Source organism: Aspergillus alliaceus, assembly GCF_009176365.1.
Source record: "Aspergillus alliaceus strain CBS 536.65 unplaced genomic scaffold BDW43scaffold_67, whole genome shotgun sequence".
Taxonomy (NCBI): Eukaryota; Fungi; Ascomycota; class Eurotiomycetes; order Eurotiales; family Aspergillaceae; genus Aspergillus; species Aspergillus alliaceus.
Genome location: NW_022474750.1, coordinates 43,841 through 61,506, shown reverse-complemented (window position 1 = coordinate 61,506; position 17,666 = coordinate 43,841). Strand labels below are relative to the sequence as shown.

The window sequence follows — 17,666 nt, the reverse complement described above, 5'->3', positions numbered from 1 at the left end:
TCTTTTAGCCTATCTAATAACTATGCTCTGGACCTCGTAACAGGACTTGAGCAATGTTGATATTGACTGGCGCCTAAACATCGCGGACGCTCGACCTTGAAACCGAGCCTATGAGCCACAGCCAATTTCGGACCACTATTATAGGACGGTGCCACGGATATAATCTGGTTCCTGGAACAGGTCAATCTCGAGGTAATCTAGAGCTCGGCACGACGCTCAGCTGCTCCATCCCAGGCCTTCGAGCGTGAATCGCCCTAAGTCCCGTTGAGAGTACAAGCAGAATGTGTTCTGAACGACAGGATCACGCGACCCGTCTCTAACATCTATCGGCAGCTCCGAAACGATCCTCTTGAATGGGGCATCTTGGTTAGCATGTGCGTCCAGTATCGTTCTGTCAACTTGGCGGACCAACTGTTCGAAAGATTGATCATCCTCGATCCGGATTCTGATGCATCGACAAAGAAACTACTCAGGTCATCTAGCTTTTGCCGGTTCCGGTTCGCTGTCGGGATGCCCACTGTTGCATCATCTGCGCCAGTAAGTCGGTACTTTGTTGTTCTAAGCGCAGTGAGCAGAACAGAAAAAAGGGTCACTCGGTGTACTTTGCAAAAGTGCTGTATGTCTCTATACAGCAACCCACCGATTTCAATCTCTTGCTTCTCCGCTGCTCCCGACAGTATAGTCTGTCGCCGCTTGTCGCAGAGAAATTCGGCAGGATGGCTTCCTTCCAGCTGTTTGACCCAGTATTCAACCTACAGTTGGTGCTCCTCTGCCCGCTGCTGATGCTTCTACCATATGGCAAAGTCTCGATATTGAATAGTTAAAGGTACGACTAGTGACAGCGGGTCCTGATTTCGGGTCGAGGTGGAATAGAACGTCGCTAATTCTCGGCCAAGGATATCGGCCGACCAGCCGTCCGAGATAATGCGATGCATCACAATGAACAGACAACTGTCGTCTTTGCCCAGTCAGAAGACAGAAGTCGTCCACCCAGATTCAGTATCCAGATAGAACAGCGTCTTCTGCTCGTTCCGTAAGGCCCGTAGAAAGAGCTCTGGTTCATCGGCAGATGTGTCGATCACCTTCAATTTTTTCGCTGGATTGGTCCAACGGTTTGCATGCCGATGGCGTCCTCTGTGAGAACGTCGTGCGAAACGTCTCATGGTGCTCTTCTAACGCTATCAGCACCACCTTAAGTGCCTCAAGCCGCAGCAGCCCACGGGGGCGCAGAGCAAAGGGCACGAGGTACCATATGGAACCGCGGTATAATCAGTCCAGAAACCACAGGTGGCCTTGAGCGAATGACTGCCTAGCAGTTATATTCTCTCTTGACAAGGCTTGGACACATGGAGCTCTTAAATCTGAAGACATCTTTGGACTCGTAAAACCGGGGGGTAGTGCAAGATGGGAGTTGTTATGCTGGGTTTAGGTGATGAATATGAGAGCGACGGTGAGTTGAACGAGTAATTCTGTACCCCATGGACACGATGAATTGCATTAGTCGCTCTTGACGATAGCGCTCCGGCGCTAGGCTTGGTGAGAGATTCTGTAAGGGGAATCGATAGGCTTCTACTGTGCCAAAGGAATACGGCTCCTAGAAGTGCTGGTTTCTCTTTGTGCACGACGAGTAATTCGGTCTCCTTCGGACGCCGAATCGAAGTACCGAAGATTGGATAAGCACCGATACGGCCCTTAAACGAGATTGCGTAGACTTGAGAGGCACATGCACTTAACTTCTACCATACGGCCAAGGCCAATCCTAGCTTCTCTACGCACGCCCAATTGGTTTTGCCCGAAATCATATATTTTGGCTCGTCGATTCTCTCTTTTGTTCTGCCATGATTGTTGTTGTTATTGGGGATTACGCTGTCAATCCAGGCTCTGCATGCCTACCATCTCCCAAAACAGCCCGCGTCTTGCCATAAGCTGTTTGGCGTTGCCAATCTCGGCTACAGATCCTTCACGCATCACGCAAATTACGTCGGCATTCATGACTGTGCTCAAACGATGGGCGACCGTAATGGTAGTACGGTTCTTTTTGACCTCATCGATGGCCGCCTGTACGACAGCCTCCGACTCACTATCCAACGCCGACGTGGCTTCGTCTAGTAGTAAAAGCTTGGACTTGCGCAGGAATGCACGCGCGATAGCGATGCGTTGTTTCTGCCCTCCACTAAGCATGCTGCCGCCTATACCAACTATCGACGACAATCCATCACTACACGTGCAATGTTGTTAGATCTTATCCACTTGGGGCTTTACGAGCTTGGGTAGGAGGATCCTCACGGGAGAGAGTGAACAAAGTCAAGAATATTAGCTTGTCTGCACGCGGCCAGAACGTCGTCGTCGCTGACTTCTTGTCCTACTAAACCCACCGCAATATTTTCTCTCATGGTACCGGAGAAAATAACGGGTTCTTGGCTGATTAGTGAAATTGCCGATCGATAAGCGTTTAGATCCAGGTTACGTATATCATGTCCATCAACGAGGATCTGCCCGTGATGGAATGGGTAGAATCGTGCGAGCAGAGAAAGGCATGTGCTTTTTCCACTGCCACTCGGGCCAACCAAAGCGAGTGTCTGCCCAGGCTCAATAGAAATCGTAAAATTGTCCAAAACATGTTTGTTTGGTCTAGAGGAATACGCAAAAGACACATTCTTAAAGATCACTTGACACGGGTCAAGGCCGTGAAGAAGCTCGTGTTCTGTTCTCTTGTGCTCCAGGATGTCAGACTCTGCAGGCCGCCGCCGCACTTCATTCTCGGGATCATTGAGCTCCACTATACACCGAAGCTCCTGGGCCGCGTGTATCGCCTTGCCGGCGTCAGGTGCGAAGGTGAAGATCGACCCGGCAATTTGAGAGCCCGATATCAGACTGACAAAACATACATAGACCTGAAAATCGGAGTATTCGCGGTTCGCAATCAGTGTTCCACCGTACCAGAACGCAAGGGCGGCGCATAGGTACACAACGGATTGTGACGCAGCGTAGAGCCCCGAGGCTACGAGTATGGATTGGAGAGACCTCGCTGCTCGCTTAGCTAGGAATCCGTCGTAAAGCGTAAGAGCCTGCTCCTCAAGGCCCAATGAAGCGACGGTTCGCATAGAGCGCACTATTTGTCCTGCGTATGCGGACGAATCCACTCCGCTCTGCCTAATTCGAGCGTCAAATGCTGCAAGCACCTGGAGGCGCAACCAACCGCAAGCAACAACAACAGGTATCGTTGCTGTACAAACAAGACCCAACTTCCAGCCGATGGCCAATGAGACCGCTATACCCCCAACGATAGTGGAAATGAAGGTCAAAATGCCGCCCAGGACCGGGCCCCCCATACCAGCAAGATCGTCAGTACTTTTTGAGAGCACGCTCGAAAGCGCACTTGGTGAGTTTTTGGCTTTGTCGAAGAAAGCCATGTCCTGTACTGTTATACGATGGCAGCAGATCTCGCGAACTCGCCGGGACAGTTTCTGCGTTGCACACGACAGAGTCATTCCGAGCCCCAACCAGAGTATGAATCCTGCCGCTGCAAGAGCGACATAGAGACCGGTCCACAGATCAACAGCGTGCCTCAGTTGAACGTACTGCGCTTGAGGTAACCCAGTGATGGTTAGTAGCTTTGCAAAGAATATGGATTGTCTGGCATCAATCAGTCAGCGCCTGCTTGAGGGCTGAATATATGGAGGTCTGTAAGGACGCACACTGGGATTTCCAATCCTGCAAGTATTGCACATGCGAGACCAATAAGCAGAAGTTTCCAGTCTGGTCTACTCATGAAGAAAATGAATGACATTGCTCCTCTCGCACTTGGGTTGTAAGAAGTCTCCTTCTTGGGTGTCTCCTCAACCTGGGCAGTACAAGATGCACTAGTCTTTTCATCATTTGATTTGGAACCATGGTCTGGACTATCTTTTAGAATCGCATTAACCCCATAATCATCAGAGTGCAACGAGATTGATGCATTTTGACCCTTTTCTTTAATCTGTTGCTTCTCAATCAGCTCAGCATATAAACCATTTCGAGCCATGAGCTCGACATGAGTCCCTTGGTCTACGACTTTGCCCTGAGCTAGCACAACGATTGAGTCAGCATTCCTAATAGTAGACAACCTATGAGCAATAATAATAGTTGTACGCTGCTCTGCTGCGGCGTCTATAGCTGCTTGTACACTCTTCTCCGACGAAGTGTCCAACGCGGAGGTTGCTTCATCCAGAAGAAGAATTCTTGGGTCTCGAACAAGAGCACGGGCAATGGCAATCCTCTGTCGCTGGCCCCCTGAGAGTTGGAGCCCCTTGTCGCCTACTCGAGTCTGATAACCGTTAGGTAATGCCATGATAAAGTCATGCGCATAAGCCTTCTTGGCAGCGTCGACGACTCTCTCGAGCCGCGTGCTGTCCGAAGCTTTATTATTGACATCGGAACATCCGTAAAAGATGTTGTCGAGTATAGAAACGTCGAGGAGGATTGGATCCTGGTCAACTAAACCTATCTGTTGCCGGAGCCAGCGCAGGTTGAGGGCGTGGATATCTTGTCCGTCGATAGCTGTGACTCAATCAGCGACTTGTAAGCCTTGTCGATGCACTTTTACACTTACTAATTGCCCCATGTGTTGGCTCATAGAATCTTTCGATAAGACCAAGAATGCTACTTTTACCTCCCCCAGAAGGGCCAACTATGGCTGTCTTCTTGTTCGCGGGGAATTTCAAAGTGACGCGGTCCAACACTTTGGCATGGCCTCTCGATGGGTAGACAAGATCCACATGATCGAACAGAATGTCGCCCCCAAAACTGGTTGGTTTCTCACCATCTGCTACTAAAGGATCTTGTGGGGACCTTCTAGCAATAGTTTCTAGTAGTGACCCCGTAATGGCGATCCCGGAAGTTAGCGCCTGCAGGGATGGTGCGATCCTAATTATGGCAAACACGCCGATCGTTACAGCCAGTGTAGTTGTAGTAATATCAGTCACAGACATCTCACCTTTCACCAGGAAGATCGAACCTGCCCAGAACGAGAGCGCATAGATAAGACATGGCATGGCGTTCATTGACGCCACCAGACCCGCCACCATGTTCTGCGCTTTCCTCTCCGCTCGTGCGGCTTGATCTAAGCTCAGAGAATAGCGTTGTCGCACAAAAGTCTGCATCCCGAAGGCGGCTACTTGTCTGATAGCACCGAAGGCTTCTTCGGGGATACCAGCTGCGTAACCGTACTTTTCCCGGGATTGTTTTTGGTGCTTGACAGTATACGTGCCGCCGACGGAGAACATCAGGAGCATGGCGACAAAAAATGGAGTTAATATCAGAGCAGTTTTCCAGTACATGACGAAGGCAATAATAAAAGCCGCACAAAAAGTGGCGATTGCGCTCAGCATGATTGAAGCTTTACTTGTTATGGCTTCTTGGAGGATACCCATGTCGGACATGATGCGGTTCGAGATCTCACCGGGGGAGAGAACATCAAAAAAAGCCATATTCTGACGCAAGATAGCAGAGAGGTATGCGACCCGGAAAGCCCGGGTGATCCGTTCCCCGCTGTAATAGAATCCGACCGTAGCCAGGTACGTAAAAATGAAAAGGCCAATGCTGAGATAGACGTAGTACAGACTGAACGTCGAAATCTTCGACCGCAACTCGGCAGCATCTACGGATCCCGTGGTGAAACCGTTAAAGATACCCACGAGGAGGCCATATATAACCTGTGAGAAGACGAGGTAAGCGAGAGTCGTCCTTTGAGTAAGCAAAAGAAAGGCTCAGACGTACGGGAACAAGAGGGTTCAAGGCACCTGCAATAATCGCGCAGGCCGAACTGAAGCAAAGGATGGCCTTGTCAAGCTTCGTTGCATAGGTAACTATTTTCAGCCTGCCTCTATCGTCATTGGGTAGGCCATACAGTTGCCTTTGAAGAACAGCTTGCGTACGCTCCTCTGAGCTCATATCAACTTGCGATAAGGTCATGACTACTCGTCCCGGACCGGTTGCTTTAGGGTGGAAGCCAACAAGGTACAAGTGGTGTGAGGGAGAGGTGTAGAGGTAGCTCGAAGCGCGATCGGACACCTACGGTAATCTGACTGGTGCTCCCCTTCTAAATGTCTTTGCTAATCCAATGGCTGCAATGTTAACAAGATTCATGAGTCTCTAGTGCGGTACGGTTGGTCACCGGACTTTTAGATATAAACGCCGAATGTTTACGGGCACCGAATGGACCGACCACAAACTGAGGCTCGGTCAAGATAGACTTACATGCGTCATGCAACTCGTACCGCACCAAGTAATATTAGTTTCAAATTGGGGGCGAGAAGATAACAGTAGTTAGTAGATCTCTTATCTAAAACAATTAAGGAATAATAACTTTCTATTTCTGGTTCTCGATTATATCTATATCTCTAACAGAAGTTCAAAAAGTGAGTGGGCAAGGCAACCTTCAAACAAGAATTTTTCAAGAGCTCTAGATACAAGCTATTTGGTAAAAATGTCTGTCGAATATCCCAAGCAAAGCGTCTTTGCGTTCCCGCTCAAGCCTACAGAATATGCGCCGGCGCCTTTGCCTTCTCTCGAAGAATGGAACAAGCTATGGGCGACGTGGGATCTTGTTACCACCAAGATGATCCCCGCCAGCGCCTTGATGGAGAGACCTATTCCCCTGCGCAATCCCCTACTATTCTATCTGGGTCACATTCCAGCATTGTAAGTCTGATCGATCGTTAAGATACACATCACCAACTGACATAATCGGCTTTGTGTAGTGAAGACATACACTTGACACGGGCCACCGGCGGCAATCCGACTGAGCCAGCCATCTATCATGATTTCTTTAAAAGAGGCATAGATCCTGATGTGGATGACCCGACCAAATGTCATGACCACAGCGAACTGCCAGAGTCATGGCCTACACTTGAAGAGATCCTTGACTACCGAGAGAAAGTCAATAAAAGAATTACTGCGCTGTACAACGATCCAGGAGCAATGAGCAACCGAACCATCATGCGTGCGCTCTGGGTGGGGTTTGAGCATGAAGGTAAGCAAAGAACCCCTCGACGTCCTAATGCTGAGCTTACAGTCTTATAGGCCTCCATCTCGAGACATTCTTGTACTTGACCCTACAAAGCCCATCTGTCTTGCCTCCACCTGGACCAACGCCTGACTTCGATGCAATGGCAAAGAAGGCCTTCTCTGAACGTGTCGACAATCAATGGTTCAGGATTCCCGATCAGACATTTACGATTGGCTTCGATGACCCAGAGAGTGATGAAGGGCCGAGCCGATTTTTCGCCTGGGACAACGAACGCGAGCCCTACTCGGTCACGATGCCGGAATTTGAAGCGCAGGCACGCCCGGTGTGTAACGAAGAATATGCTACATATCTTTTCGCTACTGGCAAGAGAACGGTTCCCATTACCTGGACACAAAACCCAAACGCGTCGCTGAAACCATCTGGGAACGGGACCGTCCACCAGCTGATGACTGACAATGGCGATGGTTTCACGCAATTCATCGACAGTCAGGCCATCAAGACGGTATATGGTCCCGTGCCTCTTTCATTGGCGCTTGACTGGCCACTTATGGCTTCATACAATGAAGTCGAAGGCTACGCCGAATGGGCGAAAGCGCGTATCCCTACTTTGCACGAGGTGCGAAGCATTCATGAGTATGCTGAGAAGCAGAAAGCGAAGCGCAACCCCCCTTGCAACGGACGTAGTCCAAGACTGCAACCTGATCCCGAGGAGATTTTTGTCGACTTGACCGGCTGTAATACCGGCTTGCAACGTTTTCACCCCGTTGCCGTCACTCAAAACGGCAGTCGGATCTCTGGCTTGGGAGACATGGGTGGGGCGTGGGAGTGGACTAGCTCGCAGTTTGGTCCGCAGCCTAATTTCAAGCCCATGGACATTTATCCCGGCTACAGCGGTACGTATATGACTCATGGCTTTGCAGCATGCAATGGCTAACTCATGACAACTGCAGCCGATTTCATGCATGGGAAGCACAAGGCCGTCGTGGGCGGGTCCTGGGCTACCCACCCACGGATTACAGGACGCAAGTGTTTGTGAGTTTTTGTTCCTTTGATCATGGCGGTCAGTTAATTAACTCAACCCTCCAGCTTGAATTGGTGGCAAATGAATTATCTCTATCCATGGGTTGCCGTTCGTCTTGTGCGTGACATAGTCAAGGCTAGATGAAGAGGATGAAGGTCTAGCATGCCTTAGTAGAATGGCTTTGGATGTCAGCATAATCCTTCTCCTCGCTCGATCAAATTTTGTTACAACACGTCTTGCTGGTGGCCCCTCTGGCAATTAGCGCTATTTTTGGTATCAAAACTGCGTATTCTAGCGTCTTTTGCGATAAATTGTGGCTCTTCAAAAGTGTGATTATTTGATGGTGATGATATTATTATAAGATTGGGGGTGAGGGTGGTGGCGCTTGCAAATTTCTGTCATGTAACTGTAGATGTACATTGTCAAGCACTCAACACACGTATCCGACAATTTGATCAGCCTTGTCTGTCCGTGCCTCTAGCAGGGTACTATTATTGGTGGCCATGGCGTGCGCAGTAGACCTGCATAAGCTGAGACACGAGGAACCCGAGTTGCCCTGTGTACGAAAGCCTAGCTTCGCCGGCATGTCTGCTCACCGTAGATATTCTGTAAAGAGTAAGCTCGTTTGCAACTTAGACAAAGTGAGCCGAACAACATTGCTGTAAATTGAACTAGATCACCCAAAGTCGGCATACACAACCATCGATCGAGTCCAAGAGAGCTTGTGCACCAAGGTCTCCACGGAAGCGATATTGTGTAAAGAATCTCTATGATTAATGAACCTGACTGTAAACGTACGCGCATAATACTGTCGGGAGCGAATAGACTTCAGCTCGCTGTACATTCCGCTGGAATTCGGACACCGATGGAGTGAGCTAAAAGCGGGCCGACAGTCGCAAGTCTTACTAGAGACTTAATCAAAGTTACCATTGCCGGGGAGAGATCTAGATAAAACTTTCTTCATGTGTACATTTAGAAATTGCTTCTGCAAACTTGAAGTTTCCATGGTGTGGGACATAAGTCGGATACATACAGTGTATGGCAATAAGTTTGAATCCAGCACCACGTATCCTAGTGGGTACTTGAAGATATAGGGTTAGGGCTACAACTCTTACAATGGACCCACCGTGGATCTTGCGCTAAAGAAATACCTACAGAGGTTCCTGCTACGTCCAGTTTCCTGGATACAAGCTTATCGCCATATACTGTACGAGGGAGGCTCAATGGTTATAACCTCTTAGGGCGTGGGTCTGCAAGGCACGGCACTGGCAGGAGCAGATTCTCGCTGAATCCAGCTAGGACGATACCTTAAGTATTTCGTATATGGCACTGTATTGGTCAGTGCTGGTAGGTCTAGCAGTGCGTAAGCCCTAACATCTTTAGAGGCTAATCAGAGCTGGAGCTTCCTCGGCAGTATGGCATAAAGACGAGGTCGAGCGAGCTTTCAGAAATGCTGTCCGGTACGGTCACCGATAAGGCTGCGGTACAGACCTATTATAGAGCACGTCCCATCTACTCGCTTGCTACTAGATAGCTATAGTAGAGCTAAGTGCTGGTAAAATGACACGCCGACATATAATTTTATCGTTGACTATCACCCTTCGTATGACAAGAGTCTCTTTGTCGCTTCGGGGGGTTGTGATCACGCGTTCAAATTTCTACCGGTTTTGGGGGAAAAGGTGATGTCGATAGCCCTTCACCATCTATGTCTAGCTCTTCCACGCCCATAGATTCTTCGATAGAAGAGCTGTTCCAACTTTGGAAGTTTCCAGCACATCTTGTGTGCTACAAACTTCTCCGGTGTTCACAAATCGTGGATATTAATCGCCACAACATGAATTCGGAGTAGTGTCGAAAGCTCCTTTCATTTCTTCATATCAATGCTGTCTCTGTTAGAGACTTTCCTTTCCTTAGTCAGATGCCATCTATACCATGTTTTGTCATGCTTATCTAGCTTGACCATTAAGCCAACTGGGATCCAGTATGTATTGACGTTTCTACAACGCTCGTTGTTATGAGTGATTTCTCACTTGCCAAGATCTGGGGCCTAGTGGTGACTGGAATACTATTATTTCTGTAGCCTATTAGACGGGTCCAACTCATATTCATCGATACAAAACCCTGCGACAGTCGATGGTAATATAGGCGGGGATCGACTCATACTACTTAGTATCGGGGTAATCGGGGCGAACAGCCTGTCAAACGATTAGGGGATAGATGCATGACAAGAATGGACGCGATTTAGGAAGGTTGTGGATCAGACCTAGCGCGACAGAGCACACACGACGATTCCGATAACTGCATATCCTTCTCCAACAAACGATTGTAGAACCAAAGTACAATGCGGAGGCTTGGCGACGCGTCAGCTGTCAGCCAAGCCCGCTGTTATCCGAGGCATAGCTGCATCATAGAAGTGGCTAAAGCCAAATAGAGATAAAACTGAACGTTCAGGCCGACTGCACGACTGGTGAAGAGACACGCCAATTAAATGTTCGGGTTTGTCTGTCGGGACCCGACGCATTGCAACTCAATATACAGAAGTATCTCGTCCAGTGGTGACGTGCATGTATCAATCCCCGAGAGGCATATAAGGCCGTGAGGATGCCACTGCGCCTAGGGGGACGGCTTCCAGCTCCGTGACAAATCTCACTTATCATACTTCTACACAACGGAAATTGTGTTAAAACACTCTCCACTTATCGAAATGGCCACTGGCCCTCGCCCTAAGGAGGAATATGTGGCAGAGCCTCTACTTCTTCCAGCCTGGGTTAACCCGGATCTCGATCGTCTCATGGTCGTCCACAAGGAAATGGAAGACAGCTACTTCCGGTCCTGGGCCGAGTCCAAAGTCGACTTGCCCGCTGGAGCCGTCTTTGCCCGCATCAATGGCATAACGCCTACTTCCAAGCAGGACTACGCCACAGTGCAGAGTGGGCTTAACTTGCACTTTATCTGGAACTCTGATCTTTACTACTGTAATCATTCATGTGCGCCATCTCTAGAATGCGACACGTCGACATGGGAAATGAGAGTCAGTCGCGACAGACCTCTCAAGAAGGGCGACATATTATCGGTCTTTTACCCGAGTACTGAGTGGACCATGGACCGAGAATTTGAGTGTTGGTGTGGTGCTGGGGAGGGAAAGTGTTGTGGAATCATCAAAGGAGCTAGAGATATGGATGACCGGGATTTGCAGCGATTCTGGCTCAACGATCATATCCATGATATGCGTAAGCAGGAGGCAAATAGGCGCATTGATTAGAGATTACTCGCAGCAGAGTGTATCAGGTTGGTGTGCCCCTCTCCCTGCATCCTGATTTTAACTCAGATACACTAATTAGTGGAGCAATTAGTATATCTTGTTAGATCCCCATCTTATAGCCTGATGTTGATGATACAGTACACAGACACACACCTATTCTCTCCTTGTAGCAGACTAAGGCGCAGAATAGTACTGTATGTATACAGTACGTCCATTAAATAACCGCTTACTATAGTATTTTACTAGCTTTTAGGTACAAAAGATATATTTTTGCATACTAGGTGGCTATAAACTGTTAGACTATCGATCAGTCTAGCCCCATTCAACTAACCAATGAACAGAGTCAACCAACTCATCAAATCGCTCCATCATATATTGAGCTACCAACGAATTGTTGTTGACAATACAATAGATTTAGTGTACCTGAAACCGATAAAACGTACGCAAGAGTATATATTGGCATGGGATTCCGGCTGACCGTTCTGATTGGCCCGGCCGGCAAGTGAGCCAATCTTCCAACACATGATTTCATTGTTGGCAGGTTAGATAGTGATAGGCAATAATGAGAAATCGTTCTTAAGGGGTTATTCTAAGCTTATCAAAACGAGGTCTTATTCCTTCCTATCTCTATTATCTAATCTCCCAGTGTTATGGAAACACTATATCCCGCAGGCGGCTTAACATGCGGAAATACTAGCGGAAGCCATCCAGCTCCTGAGCCTTTAGATAGGTGAGCACCCTGAGGGCTATAGAATGATATAGCTAGGAATGCAATAGGCTCAGTTAGTCGAGATACGTTGATTCCTGGTGTTCCACCGATGACATCTACCTCCTGATTAGGCACCCGATGAGCCTGTAGCCGATACGATAGCTCCCTGCGCCCCGTTCCCCTAGAGATTTCACAACACCCAGCCCTGAGAACTTGTCTGTTCAAGTGGTGTTGGGCTCGCTTATCGGCCGGATCATTCAATTGGCCGGACCAATCGAAACGGCCAGTCGGAATCCCATACCAACAAGATACGATATATAAATATAATATACCACCCGATCTACTAGGTATATCAAGGATTTTCTAGTAGAGAACCCTATATTTGTAGTGTGATAGGTGGTTGAAATCATGTTGTCTAGAGGACGTGTTCATGAGCCCCATCCCATTCCAATGGTCAGCCTACTTGGCTAAGATAGCCAAGTCCCTCTGTACTGAACTGGAATAATTTACCGCGGCTCAATATGCTATACAGGCGAGATCTAGAGCCTCAAGATGTCGCATATGGTTTAGAGGTCCTATCTCTAGCAATGGCCTCGCAAAGCAAAGAAATTAGTTGCGTAACAGATAGGAGGGGGGCCGTGATAGAGTCGGTTGACTACACAGTAGGTCGCGGCTAGACTTGTTAGGCCCAGCCCACGAAAACCGGCCCAAACCGGCCCAACCCGCCAAGAAATGGGCTGGGTTGACCAATGCAATAACCCAGCATGGGCCGGGTTTCTTCCCTGGATAGCCCACAGGTCAACGGGTTAGCCCGCGGGTTGCCAAGACAAAAAAATACTGTAAATATATTATTTACCTATAGTAATATGAATAAATTACTATATTATAAGACTATATTATATAAAGAATATAAATCATTACTATAGTAGGAAAGGATCTACAGTTATAGGCTCCCGCGGGTGGTTCACATATATATATCTTGACCCGTGGGTGGTTTGTATATCATCTTAACCCGGCCCAAACCCAACGGGCTGGGTTGAACAACCTCAAAAGGCCGGCCCAACCCGCGGGCCTAACAAGTCTAGTCGCGGCTTAGTTATTAAACGATCTAGAAGAACGAATAATAATATCTAGGTTCTTAGCTTTGGTTCTCTACTTTTACTGTGGTATTCCGAATATTTAAATTTTCATGGATTTCTCAATATTTTACTTGAAAAAAATCTGACCGCTGAGTCGGCCTGACCGCCGAGCCAGCGGGGTAGGTTCTATATATCCTTGTCAGTACTACAAGGAGGTGATACAACCTTTACGCCGAGACGCATCACACAATCACACACTGCACCCCAGCTGCGGCACTTCCTAATTGATGTATCGGCTAACAGGACAGGTGCGGCACAGCCAACGACTAGCTGACAGCCGTGTTTGCGGCCGTAGTCCCTTCAAACATGGACACGTGACGCTTAAGAAAGTACGACATTACCAACGTCTTCATCATGGGCAATAAAGAACACTTATATCATTTCATCGCATTGAAAACTTATTGCGGCTGACCGGAAAACTCGGAGTCTATCTCGCCGAACGCGATAACACCCGTGGCAGTCATGAATAGCCTCACTGTGGGACAACGTTTACGTTCTGCATGTAATGAGTGTCACGCATCAAAGGTGTCCTTGTCCCACCAGCTGTCACTCAAGCGAAAGCCCAGCTGACAACACGTTGGACAGGTCAAATGTAGCGGCGAAAGAACAGGTTGCCAGCGATGCATCAGCGCCGGTATGTGATATGTGTTCTTCAGAACTCAATACAGCCTCTTACTGACCACTTTTAGGACATGACTGTCAGTTTGAAGTCTCCATGGTTGGACGGTGCTCTAAGGGACGCCGACGCCGCAAGCGTGGCCCGGACTCAAGCCCGATGGCTACGGAACGGACAAGCGCCACAGACCCGGGTGGTTTAGGGAATAGCAGCCAAACAAGCGCCTTCCGACCTTTTCCAGTATCTGCAGACTCATCTACCGGCGTGGACCGTGTCCCCATCGACCTAAACCTCACCCCACTTCTCAATTGGGACTCTGGCACCGGGCCTGATCTCGCTGGACCATGTACCGACGAGGATAGTAACATCTTGTTTGCTGACCGCAACGCGTCAACGACGGATGATGCCTTCAGAGATGCTCTGAACCAGCCTGATATCTCGAGTCTAACTGAAGACTACACTTCAGGGTTGCATATGGCCTTTACCGCATCCTCCGCTATTGATCATGTCCATACAACGCTTCCCCATACATCCTATACAACTATGGCAAGCACAGCGACTCAACACACCTCCGAAAATATAGTGCAACGACAGACGACTAGAGTCCCAGGCAGTTCCGACAAGCAAACTGGCATTAGCATTCTCTTTAATGTTATGACAAACCTGGAGGCTGAAATCGGCGACCCTGGCTCTAGCATTGACAAGATCATGTATACCGTAAAAACAAGCACCAAAGAGGTTCAGCGTGTGATACAGTCTAGACAGCGACAACTAGCTGTAATTGGTCCGATGCTAGCGCTTGTTGCCATTGAGGTCGCACTAATTCTGATCGAACACATTATCTCTCGATACAGCAGCAGCAAAAATACGAGCCTTAATAATTATTCCATAAGTGACCAGCAAAATCCACGCGCCCTATTACTTGGTCAATATAGGGCTGAAAGCGAGGAGGCCGCTATCATCTGGAGACATATTACAATAGTTGAGCTTCAACGCTTACATAGGCTAATTGAAGTACTCAGGATCTATCTTGATGACTCGAGTCGCTGTCAGAATAGCCAGCGACCGGTAGATCGTCTAAAAAGCTCCTGCGCTTACCAAGAACAGAAGATAGCATTACTACTCGCTACTTTGCAGAGGCACGAGGAGATAGTCGAGGAAGGGACCGGCTCCATGCTCTAGAAGAAAAGGATGAAGAAGGTCAGCCAGGAAATTGTGGCCCCATGACGCTTCTACTTAGACAAGAGCTTCTGCTGCGTTTTAATAACACAGCCAGAGTTCTCATCGCAAATTACATTGGATTCTATCCTTCAGTCGGGTTTACTGATTTGCGGGCCCTGTGATCATTTAGTGTTATTGTTATGTTTGGTTTCGAGTTTACAGGCAAGCTGGAAGCTTGCTGATTTGTTGCCTCTTAGACAGGTGAGCAGAACCTGTGATAACGAACGATCTTCTCCTAGATGCAATGATAGCCGTTCCTATCTACCAATATCTCTCGCAATTAGTACTGGGTGCGTAATAGTTCGGACTTTGCCTGGCTCTAAGGCAAGAACTCTTTTGATGGTTGTTTGCTATTTAAATAAAAGTATATCTAACTGCCTCTCGAACTTGTTTGGCAATGTTCAATGCTTCTTCACGACTATCCCGTGAGAAGACATTGAAGTAAGCTAGAAAAGTGTTCCGACCAGTGCTTGGATGTGGGACATGTTGCCCTCGTTTTACAAGACAACCACATTTACTAATGAATGCTTCGAGATCAGGTCTTCGTGCAATGAGGTCCGCACAGATGTCGTCCGAATCAAAGATGCCTTCACACGAGGAGGGAAAGTCGGCCGGGATGAAAACCATCATACTGGTGTATTGCGGTCCCTTGAGGAATGGGCGGGCAAGAGCACGAACGCGAGTCTTATCGCCCACAGCCGAAAGTAATGCCAAGCCCCAGTAGTCGATTCCATAGGTGGATTCAATGATTTGGGAGCCTGTCATTCCTAGAGGGCGCGGGTTGATCTCGATCAACCATGCCTTTGGTGTACGGTGACCGCCACTGGCCCGTGGGGAGAGCACCATGACCCCATCCTTAGTCGTATACTCGACCGCAGAGTTCTCTATGCGTCCTTCCAGGTGCATCACCCCGCTCCTTAGGCCAAGCGACAGCAACATGGCCAAAAAAGTTTCGCGCAGCAGCTGAATCTCTGCCTCGGGTAAGTTTGAGGGATAAACACTGCCCAGCTCATGAAAATTGGTCAAAGAACCAAAGCTTGGTCCATTGACATCGGCTGACTTTGGTAAATCATCGCACACCTCGAAGAACAGCAACTCTCCGTCCTGTAGGACGAGGTTAACATCGACCTCGGGTCCGTCGCAGTAGGGCTCAATGACGAACTCAGGCCCATGGCGGGAAGCGATGATCGCGCTTACTGCATCCTCGAGGGCGCTACGCGAATCGACGCGGTGCACGCCTTCAGAACTCCATCCACCACATGGTTTGACGATCAAAGGATAGGGTAGGTCGTGCTCCTGCGCTACCGAGATAGCTTGAGCGAGGCTCGACGCATGATAGGCTTGATGACCGGCGAATATACTCGTAAGATACTTGTTTGTGGCAGTCCTGAAGCTCTCTGGCGACGCGGTTGGCAGACCCACGACCTTGGCGGCCTCGGCGACATGAGGCCAAAAGTTGTCTGCAAAAGTGACAATGCCGTCCACAGGCTTACCATAGGCCCGCAAAGATGCGAGGATGTGGTCTGTCATATCTCTCTCTGGAGGGATGGTCAATCGCGTTGGAATGAAAGCCTCGCATATGTGGGCGTTATCTGGGCTTCCAATCCAGTGTCCGGCATTATCCAAGACGACCAAACTGATTCCTAGAGCCGCGGCAGCAGTGTAGAGGCCAAGTCCATCTCCCGGATGTGAGCTATTCGCTTCGACGAGCACGAGTGTCCTCTGACGGGCGATTTCGGGAATAATCCATGGGAACGAGAGTCGATTATTTAGTTCTTCGTCCAACTCCGAAGATACATCCTCCAGGTCAGCCTGGGGCACCGGACGCACAAGTATGCAGGCTGCAGCTGCAGTGAATATTGCTGGCAAGGAGATGTCATCCTTGTCAAGGAACAAAATAGGGGTGGTTTCACTTTCGTAGCGTTGCAGTGGTTTCGCAAAAGATATGATTTGCTCAACAAGCAGACAATCATGAAGACGTATAGGGATAATATCCGACCGCACTATGTATCCCTTTGCCAGTGGGACGATGAGTTTGATTAGCCGCTCTTGACCTTGGGCCACCGGCGTTAAGAGAGTCTGCAAGAAGAATTTGTAAGCTTCTGCTGCGCCAAAGGATTTCGCCTCGAGCAGTGTCTGTTTTTCCTGGTGAACGACGACAACACGTAGGTCATTGAAGTTTCGGGAGAGGCTGGCTCCTCCGACCGCGCATACGCTATTGACGTTGGTAAGTACACAGTCCACAGATTGCCACTGGTAGTTTTCCCGGTATGATGTTCGCAAAACTCGCCATGTGTGTTCACCGAGTAAGACTGCTCACATTCAGTTCTAGAGACCAGACTCCGGATGAGACACAACCCTTACCGTGTTGGCTCCATATCTGAATTTTGTGAGAAGCTGCCATGATCTGAAATCCTGATCGGGTCAAAGGACGAGACGGGCGCGCCCAAATGCGATAGTTACAACAAAACTGGAGACTAATATATACAACACGAAAGGATAGAGGGGGTGTAGAGGCGGGCCATGGCGATGTTGTTGGGGCTCTACTCCCGGTGGCATATGCTTAGAGGCACGGTGACCGAACGTCGATAGGCGCTTTTGAGTAGTACATAATAGCGGGCCGAGCAGTCACGGTCCCCGAATTAATACACCGAACGAACGGACCGAGAATCGACATTGGAAAAAGGGC

The 17,666-nt window shown here is 48.9% G+C and overlaps 5 protein-coding genes across 5 annotated transcripts; 3 read left to right on the top strand and 2 right to left on the bottom strand.

Annotated features, from left to right (window-relative positions):
* Positions 1–1,869: 1,869 nt before the first annotated feature.
* On the bottom strand, positions 1,870–5,952 carry BDW43DRAFT_304008 (ABC transporter ATP-binding protein; the record flags this gene model as incomplete). The annotated part of the gene is made up of 5 exons (XM_032045518.1): positions 1,870–2,218; positions 2,287–3,636; positions 3,699–4,539; positions 4,592–5,693; positions 5,758–5,952. 5 exons carry the CDS (start codon positions 5,950–5,952, stop codon positions 1,870–1,872), a joined length of 3,837 nt encoding a protein of 1,278 aa, XP_031895124.1.
* Positions 5,953–6,358: 406 nt separating this feature from the next.
* BDW43DRAFT_291628 (C-type lectin protein) lies at positions 6,359–8,478 on the top strand (the record flags this gene model as incomplete). Its single annotated transcript, XM_032043641.1, has 5 exons — positions 6,359–6,681; positions 6,741–7,012; positions 7,063–7,902; positions 7,960–8,041; positions 8,096–8,478. Coding segments are annotated over exons 1-5 (1,484 nt in total), but the record flags the coding sequence as incomplete, so codon positions are not given.
* Positions 8,479–10,734: 2,256 nt separating this feature from the next.
* On the top strand, positions 10,735–11,292 carry BDW43DRAFT_316033 (uncharacterized protein; the record flags this gene model as incomplete). Its single annotated transcript, XM_032048184.1, has 1 exon — positions 10,735–11,292. The coding sequence occupies one exon, from the start codon at positions 10,735–10,737 to the stop codon at positions 11,290–11,292; it is 558 nt and encodes a 185-aa protein (XP_031895122.1).
* Positions 11,293–13,644: 2,352 nt separating this feature from the next.
* On the top strand, positions 13,645–15,305 carry BDW43DRAFT_291623 (uncharacterized protein). The gene has a single exon (XM_032043640.1). The coding sequence runs from the start codon at positions 13,856–13,858 to the stop codon at positions 14,936–14,938; it is 1,083 nt and encodes a 360-aa protein (XP_031895121.1). The 5' UTR covers positions 13,645–13,855; the 3' UTR covers positions 14,939–15,305.
* BDW43DRAFT_291621 (ATP-grasp domain-containing protein) lies at positions 15,306–17,657 on the bottom strand (the record flags this gene model as incomplete). Its single annotated transcript, XM_032043639.1, has 2 exons — positions 17,342–17,657; positions 15,306–17,289 (listed from the first exon to the last, which is right to left on the bottom strand). Coding segments are annotated over exons 1-2 (1,496 nt in total), but the record flags the coding sequence as incomplete, so codon positions are not given.
* Between the last annotated feature and the right edge of the window lie 9 nt (positions 17,658–17,666).

Excerpts from the sequence above, each read along its gene's own strand:
- BDW43DRAFT_291623 (XM_032043640.1), top strand. The coding sequence starts at position 13,856 with ATGGTTGGACGGTGCTCTAAGGGACGCCGACGCCGCAAGCGTGGCCCG.